The 8,836-nt window shown below is 50.2% G+C and overlaps 1 protein-coding gene across 1 annotated transcript in view; it reads left to right on the top strand.

The window, feature by feature from the left end:
• Positions 1-3,214: 3,214 nt before the first annotated feature.
• PAN3 (poly(A) specific ribonuclease subunit PAN3) overlaps positions 3,215-8,836 on the top strand; it is a 135,565-nt gene continuing 129,943 nt past the window's right edge. The window contains 1 exon segment of the mRNA XM_075337365.1: positions 3,215-3,850. Within this exon segment, the coding sequence (XP_075193480.1) occupies positions 3,580-3,850 (271 nt within the window). The 5' untranslated portion in view covers positions 3,215-3,579.

Raw genomic sequence — 8,836 nt, 5'->3', positions numbered from 1 at the left:
CATCGCCTCCTTCAAGCCCGCTGGCAGATCAATGGGCCCGCTGCCGTAACACCCCAGGAGCCCATGACTCACCCCAGGGCTTGGGTCTACTCGGTCCCGGGTAGTATATTTACTGGGACAGTTCACTGGGTGGCCGTTGCTCAGTTCCGTGACCCTGGGGGTCGCTTGAAAAGGGTTATGTACAGGGGAATAATAATAAAGGGTTTGTTGTGACACCACTTGCGGGTTGCGGCTAGGTAGATGGAGCCGCCGCTGCACAGTCTCTCCGCTGGGGCTGATGTTAATGGCAGCCTGGATGTTGGGCCCTCCGCAAGTAGAGCCGGACCCCAGGGGTAGGTGATGGAGTTAGATGCAGAAAGAAGGTAGGCCACACAAGGGATTGCAGTGTAACTGGTTTCTTTACTCACAGCGTTGTTATGGCTTGCAAACCAAAAAAGGCTAGTCCTCACCATTGGTTCCCTTAGTCCTAGTGCCGGTGTGGTGACCTGATGGCTTCTTTCCCCTGCACCTGTCTCTGGTTGGTGGGTCCCCGTGGCTTGAAGTGTCTGGGGGTCCGCTCCTGGTAGTCTTTCATTCTTTAGCCCGTATGGCGGGCAGTTTGAACCCTGTAGGGTCGGTGATCTGTTCCGATCCCTGGTTCTCTCGTCACTGCTGGTGCCCCCGGACTTTATGGTCAGTGAGGTCATGGATGGTCCCCTCACCGTACAGATTTTATCAGGTCTGCCTGGAGTGTTTGCCTGACCTAGGGCTCTGTACCCTGTTGGTGCTATGGTTCTGAGAGTACTCCACCGGCAACCACACACCTGCGCCTGACAGGTCACTGTTACACTCTCCCGTCAGTACAGGTACGTCCGTCTCCTCTCACTTCAACTTACTGACTGTCTGACCCCTCTTCCCTGGTTGTTGTCTAGTGGACTGGACCCCTAGGTAGCCAGCCATCCATTGGGTCCAACCCTAGCCTGTCACCAGTCCTTGGGGAAGGGAAAAACAGGGATTATATATGTGTTTCAGTGTTACCGACACTGGTCTTCTGGGTCCACGGGGGTAGGCCCTGCATCTTTGACGCTTCAGGGGCGCTATACCCGCAGTATCGCCAACCCTCCATCCACTGACCCTCCTGAGCCGCAACACCCCCTCCTCCGAGCCCACAGCATCGCTGGCCGTGCCACCTTTTTTTTTTTTATCACTGTAGAGGTTGTTGTGACTGATAGAACAAGGTTCGGCTAAGTTCACACATCAGTTTTTTTCCAATCAGGCACAATCCGGTTTGTGCCTGATGCAACGGATCCGTCTCAGATTGTGTAAAAACAGATGTGACGAATCCGGTAAAAAACTGATCCGTTTTTTTTTTTTTTTTATGCTGAGAGAGAGAGACCCTATCATCACCGCACAAACACCGGCACTACCGCCCTCACCATCACCGCACATGCAGGAACTACCGCACGCATCATCACCGCACATGCAGGCACTCTCGCAGGCACCATCACCGCACAAGCAGGCACTCTCGCACGCACCATCCCCGCACACACCGGCACTCCCGCACGCACCATCACCGCACACCCCGACACTCCCGCACGCACCATCACCGCACACGCAGGCACTCTCGCACGCACCATCACCGCACACACCGGCACTCCCGCATGCACGATCACCGCACACCCGGACACTCCCGCACGCACTATCACCGCACATACACTGGCACTACCGCACGCACCATCACCACACACGCAGGCAGTCTCGCACGTACCATCACCACACACAACGGCACTCCCGCACGCACCATCACCGCACATACACTGGCACTCCTGCACGCACCATCACCGCACACACCGGCAATACCACACGCATAATCACCGCACACACCCCGGCACTCCCACACGCACCATCACCACACATGCAGGCACTCCCGCACGCACCATCCCCGCACATACACCGGCACTCCCGCACCCGCCCCGGCACTACTTCAGTGACGTCCCCGCTGACAGTGCGACTCCCTTCAGTTGCTGCGTGGAGCTCTTGGGAGCGGCGGTGTTCTACGGCGCTCCTGTCAGCTTCATGTAGCAAAGCTGATAGCGTCGCGGGACCTCGTGGATTACGTCGGACCTGGAGGGGTATTTGGGGATTTTAATAAAATGGTGAAAGAGGGTGTTTTTTTGTCTTTTATTCCAAATAAAGTATTTTTTGGGGTGTGTGTGTTTATTTACTTTCACTTACAGGTTAAGCACGGCGGGTGTCTCATAGACGCCTGCCATGATTAACCCCTTATTACCCCGATTGCCACCGCAACAGGGCAATTCGGGATGAGCCGGGTAGAGTCCCGGGACTGTCGCATCTAATGCAGAGTTTGATGTGCGTGTGCGGTGCAGAGTCCGATGTGGTGTGGGGTGCAGAGCCCGATGTGCGGTGAAGAGCCTGATGTGGGGCTGCTATTTGCAATGCTAGTGATAACAGGTCAGTGCTGGGCAGAATACTGACAGGGAATGTGTGTGCAGGGGGCGGGCAGAGGGCGAGGCTGGACACTGGGGTGGGGCTGGACACTGAGGCCGGGCGGTGCCAGCTGTGACTGGGAGGTTCAGCACAGGAAGTGGTCATGTTTGCTGGAGCTGAATGTAAACAGAGAGCTGCAGAGAATAAAGGGTGAATTCAAGAGGAACAAAAGTTGGAAAACAAAAAACAATGTAGGGGTGTTTTATATGACAATACAGCACAGATTGGCTTTCCAAAAATTTTTGAGTTTATGTCAGACAACTCCTTTAATTTTCAGAATTTTACCCCCAATTTCAGAGCGCTTGCCATTTAAAGAAAAACAAGCCCCCCCTACGGCTATGTGGACTGAAAAAATAGAAAAAACTAATGGGCCGAAGAAGAAAAAACGAAAGCACAAAATAAAAAAATCCCGCCCCCCCCCAAAAAAATTGCCCAGTCTTGAAGGGGTTAAAACCTCCCTCCCATGAGAAGTCTCTCGGGGCCTCCTGTAGGAAAAACTGTTGTCTGTAGCAACCTATCACAGAGCAGCTTTCACTTTTCCAGGACGGTTTAAAAAAAAAAAAAAAAAAAAAAAGCTGATCGCTGATTGGTTTCTATAGGCAACAAAAGCAGTTGTCCCCGCAGCGCATATTACGGTGCCTCAGACTGAATGTTATGAAGAAACTTTATTTATAACACATTGTACAGCGCCTTTCTTGGGCCGCTCGTGAGGTAAAGTGCAGTGACTGTAACGTGCTTCGGCGTGGAATCGTCGCCACACGGGTGCACAGGACGCAGTAGTGGAGCTCTACAGCACAGGCACCGACCACACGGCAGCTTCGCACATAAATGACGTACCGCCGTCCAGACGCCTCTAAGATCTAGGAGGCCGCGGCTCCCAGCATGCCCCGCGCCGCGCATGCCTAGAACGCCCGCAGCTCAGGAAGAGGAAAATAGGAAAACAGCGGAGAGAAAAACAAGAGCGGAGCAGAGGGGGCGGGGAGGCCTCGGTGTCCGCAGGCCCCGTGCTGACCGATCACAGCTGCTCCGTGCTGCGGGAATCTCCCGCCTGTGCTTTCCCTCCATGGTGGCGTCCAGTGCTGACCCGCGGTCATGAACAGTGGACTGCCCCCGACCCCCTCCGCGGTGGTGGCAGCGCCCGGGGCGCCACAGCTGCCTCCCATGGGGGGACCCGGGGTGAAGCTGAAGTTCTGCCGATACTACGCCAAGGATAAGACATGTTTCTACGGGGACGAGTGCCAGTTCCTGCACGAAGAGCCGCTGGGCATCCATGGCAACAGCCTGGCGGGATACGCGCTGCCCGGGCCTGTCACTCCGGGCAAGAAGGTGGAGCTGGGCGGACTGGACGGGCCGCGGCTGACCAGTGAGTGTGCGGCCACAGGCTCCGCGCCGACGTCACCAGCAGCGTGACGTCAGGGGGCATGCTGGGACTTGTAGTTCCTCCCAGGGTGACAACCTGCATGGCTGCCTGTACAGCTGTCACCCTGCGTGAGCAGACGTCAGAGTGTGTGCTCACTACTGGGGAGAGGGGAGTCCGGTACTGAGGAGGCAATGGCCCCATGTGGGTGTGAGCTCGGTGCTGACTGCCCCCCTGTCTTGTGCTGCATACATGGGTAGCCTTATATGTGTATAGGGCCTGGCGGCTGTGTGTGTACTGTATGTATAGGATCTCACTGCCTTATAGGTGTGTGTATTGTATGTATAGGACCTGGCGGCCTTTATAAGGGGGTGTGTACCTTACCTATAGGACCTGGCGGCCTTTATAAGGGGGTGTGTACCTTACCTATAGGACCTGGCGGCCTTTATAAGGGGGTGTGTACCTTACCTATAGGACCTGGCGGCCTTTATAAGGGGGTGTGTACCTTACCTATAGGACCTGGCGGCCTTTATAAGGGGGTGTGTACCTTACCTATAGGACCTGGCGGCCTTTATAAGGGGGTGTGTACCTTACCTATAGGACCTGGCGGCCTTTATAAGGGGGTGTGTACCTTACCTATAGGACCTGGCGGCCTTTATAAGGGGGTGTGTACCTTACCTATAGGACCTGGCGGCCTTTATAAGGGGGTGTGTACCTTACCTATAGGACCTGGCGGCCTTTATAAGGGGGTGTGTACCTTACCTATAGGACCTGGCGGCCTTTATAAGGGGGTGTGTACCTTACCTATAGGACCTGGCGGCCTTTATAAGGGGGTGTGTACCTTACCTATAGGACCTGGCGGCCTTTATAAGGGGGTGTGTACCTTACCTATAGGACCTGGCGGCCTTTATAAGGGGGTGTGTACCTTACCTATAGGACCTGGCGGCCTTTATAAGGGGGTGTGTACCTTACCTATAGGACCTGGCGGCCTTTATAGGGAGCTGTGTGTGTGTGTATATACCGTATGTATAGGACCTGGCAGTCTTATAGGGGTGTGTGCGTGTATGTATAGGACTTGGCGAATTTTTAGGTATGTGTACTGTATGTATAGGACCTGGCGGCCTCATAGGGGTGTGTGTGTGTGTGTATATATATGTGTGTGTGTGTATATATATATATATATATATATATATATATATATATATATATATATATATATATATATATATATATATATTATATTTCTCATGTGTATATGTGTGTGTACAGTATATATAATACTGTATGTATAGGGCCTGGCAGAGCCTTATAGGTATGTACATTACATAATATATACACGCCTAGAAGGTCACTGTATGTATAGGGCCTGGCGGCCATGTGTGTGTGTGTAATATATTTCTATAAGGCCACCGTGTGCACCGTACACAGCCTATAAGGCCGCCAGGCCCTATACATATGTATATAGATATGAGCCGGCTGTCTCTCCGGGATTACGGTCATACAGATGTGAGTCCGTCTGTGTAGATGGCCGTCCCTCTGTATTTCTTCTTGTGGGAATTTTAAAAACTAGAAAAGCAAGCAATTTCACTATTTTATGGTCTTTTATTCCCCATGTTCACTACATGGTAAATCTGTTGTCGGTATGATGCCTCACGTCATTACGAGTTCATAGATACCAAACATGTATAGTTTTACATGTCAGTCGGCTCTCACCGGTATTGAGTCGTGGCAGTGTCAGGGTAATCGCCTGATCCCGCGCTACCATGACAACACATTGGCGCCTCGTGATCGCAACACGGGGCAGCTGATGACTGTGGGCAACAGCGTGATCCCCACTGCGGTCCTTTAAATTGCGCTAAGTGGTTAACAGGCATGGGTGGATCTCTGATGTGCCTGGTAGCCACACGTCTGCTGATCAGATTACCGCGAGCTCGCCGCCCATGGTAACTGGAGGGAGGCAACCAAGCATGTACCAGTACATCGTTGAAAGGAACTGGCATGTTGTCACAGATTTAAAAAGTAATGCTAAGGCCATTCTTGTCCATATGATCTGGCAAACATGAGACATCTAGTGTAGAAACCATATGCACATCAGGCCAGAAGTGCACGGGGGTGGGGCATGTGAATGCACTTGATAGGATTGGGTTCAGACACGCCCCAGTGCACTTGCTGCCTGATTTGCATACAGGTTATACATAGTACCTGTAGTACGGCCATCAGTACTTCTAGCACTTGTAATAAGCTGCACTGTGCTAACTATTGTGTCTCGCTCCCCATTGAGACAGGTCAGCTGAGTTTCTTGTGTAAAGGCATTGCGGAGGTGACTGAATATGGCCACCATTAAGCTGGGATAAGTCCAAATCAATGTCCTAGATTTAAGCCCCCCTCATTGGATTCCTTTTGACTGAAGTTCATTGCTCTGATTGGGGTCACATCTGACGGAAAAACATTTGTTGCATTCTGACTTGGTTATAAATGGGGTAATGGCGCACCAAATATGCTTCACAATCCTTTGCGTCTCTCGCCTGTTATCTTCCTTTACACCCAGGGAAGAAAAAGCATAATAATGACAAATTTGTGACTGTAGAGACGTTGTGGACCCCAGTGTTTCAGAATATCTATGCACAATGGTGACCATTAAGATCGTCTTCAGATGGAGGTTGCAGTTCTGTTTGATCCTTCCTCAAAAGTGCGCAGGAGTTTCTACTGTACGTTTACTTCAAAGATGTAGCCTCCTAAGCGCTTTGTTGGGTTGTGTGTACACTTGTATCTTACTACAATGGGTATGGTAAACTCCAATAGTCTCCGCCATTACCAGTGATGGGTGTATCCATGATACGTCTCCAGGACGTGGAGACATCTATCAGTCATTAGGTATCTTCTATAGCGAAGTGAGGACTGATGAACCAGGCGTCTGCTTTCCTCTCTATAATAATGGGATATACAGTGGAACCTTGGTTTAGGAGAACAATCCGTTCTGGGAGTAGTGTGCTTGTTAACCAAGTTACTCGTCTAGTAAAGCAAGATTTCCCATAGGAAATAATGCAAGTTCAGACAATTCGTTCTACAACTTGTTAAATGTCCCATCCTCGTCCCCTATTGTGCCATTCCACACGCGCGGGCACACACACATATTATGCTCACCTGACCTTCTGTTCCATCGCCAGCCTCATGGTTCTTGTTCAAGCTTTGCCGTACAAGCAAATACTCACCGCACACACTTCCGGTTCCGTACTTTTCACCACGCTCTGACCCGCTCTTGCAGTCCGCACACCCTTCCATTCCATCGCTGGCCTCATGGTTCTTGTAGTTTGCCGGTACAGGATGTGTATTGGGTAACCATTGCGACGATGGAGGCACTTCCGCTGTCAGACGCTACTCAAAGGCATGAGCCTCTTACCTCTGATTGGCCAGTGCGCTGCTTTTGAGTAGCCTCTGACAGTGGAAGTTCCTCCATCGTTATGATGGTTACCTGATACACATCCTGTACCGGCGAACTACAAGAACCATGAGGCCAGCGATGGAGCGTAAGGTGTCTGTGTGTCTGTCTGTGTGTCTGTCTGTGTGTCTGTCTGTGTGTCTGTCTGTGTGTCTGTCTGTGTGTCTGTCTGTGTGTCTGTCTGTGTGTCTGTCTGTGTGTCTGTCTGTGTGTCTGTCTGTGTGTCTGTCTGTGTGTCTGTCTGTGTGTCTGTCTGTGTGTCTGTCTGTGTGTCTGTCTGTGTGTCTGTCTGTGTGTCTGTCTGTGTGTCTGTCTGTGTGTCTGTCTGTGTGTCTGTCTGTCTGTGTGTCTGTCTGTCTGTGTGTCTGTCTGTCTGTGTGTCTGTCTGTCTGTGTGTCTGTCTGTCTGTCTTAGAGCGCAGTTAAAGTATGGACCTGGAAGTGTGTGCGGTGAGTATTTGCTCGTACAGCAAAGCTTGCTCGTAAACAGTTACAAATTTACAGCAAGCTTTACTCGTACAGCGAAATACTCGCACACCAAGTTACTCGTAAACCGAATCGTTGTTGTGTGTTAAATCAGTCGGGATGAAAATTGCCCAAACAAGTCTATGGGTCAGTTAAAATTAACATTGTAATTGGATAAGCAAAGGTGTTGTGTTTTTTTTTTTTGTTTTTTTTTTATTTATTTATTAAATGTTCCATACGTGAAAATCACAGATGCTAAGAACTGATACATTGCCATCTGAGTCCTAAGGCTGAACCTTTAGGCTATGTGCCCATGCTACAGGATTTACCGCGGATTTACCGCGGATTTTGCCGCGGATTTGCCGAAAATCTGCAGCAGCAGCACTTCCAAGCCATTTCAATGGCATTTTGGAAATGCTGTGCCCATGCTGCGGATTTTTCCGCGGCGGATTTGCCGCGGATTTTGATCAGGAAAAATCTACAGCATGTCAATTGTTTGGTGCAGATTTGGTGCGGATTTTTGGCTTTGAATGGGGAAAAAAAAAAACGCATCAAAATCCGCGGCAAATCCGCGGGTGCGGATTTGCCGCGAAAGTCGCGGATTTTCAGGCAAAAAAATCCGCAGGGACATTCTAGCGTGGGCACATAGCCTTATGTCTGATGCCCATCAAGATCTAGTTCTTCTTTTGTTGCTAGTCCTGTTCTCCAGACTTAATTTCTAATCACTTTGAAGCTGGTGAATGCCCATATCACAATCCGTCAAAAAAAATAAAAAATAAATATTGTGATATTGCCACTATCACACTATTCGTTGAGGCTATTTTAGACTTGAAGGGGGTGTTTCCATCTCCAAGATCATATCCCAATATGAAGTAGTTGTAATATTAGCAAATGCTTTTAATTAGTAATGTAGTATAGTTCTTCTGAAAAGCTGTCACTTACCTCATGTGATGGGGATTGCAGTTTGGGTATCCAAGCAACTAATTGCTATGGGTGGTCGTAACCATGGATTCCTAAGCTGCAGTGCCCTACACATGAGGTAACAGACATGGCAATATCAGGAGAACTATGCTACATCTCTAATTGGAG

The sequence above is a fragment of the Anomaloglossus baeobatrachus genome, chromosome 2 (assembly GCF_048569485.1).
Source record: "Anomaloglossus baeobatrachus isolate aAnoBae1 chromosome 2, aAnoBae1.hap1, whole genome shotgun sequence".
NCBI classification, from domain to species: domain Eukaryota; kingdom Metazoa; phylum Chordata; class Amphibia; order Anura; family Aromobatidae; genus Anomaloglossus; species Anomaloglossus baeobatrachus.
The sequence above is the reverse complement of the archived record's forward strand: the minus strand, read 5'-3'. Positions and strand labels throughout refer to the sequence as shown.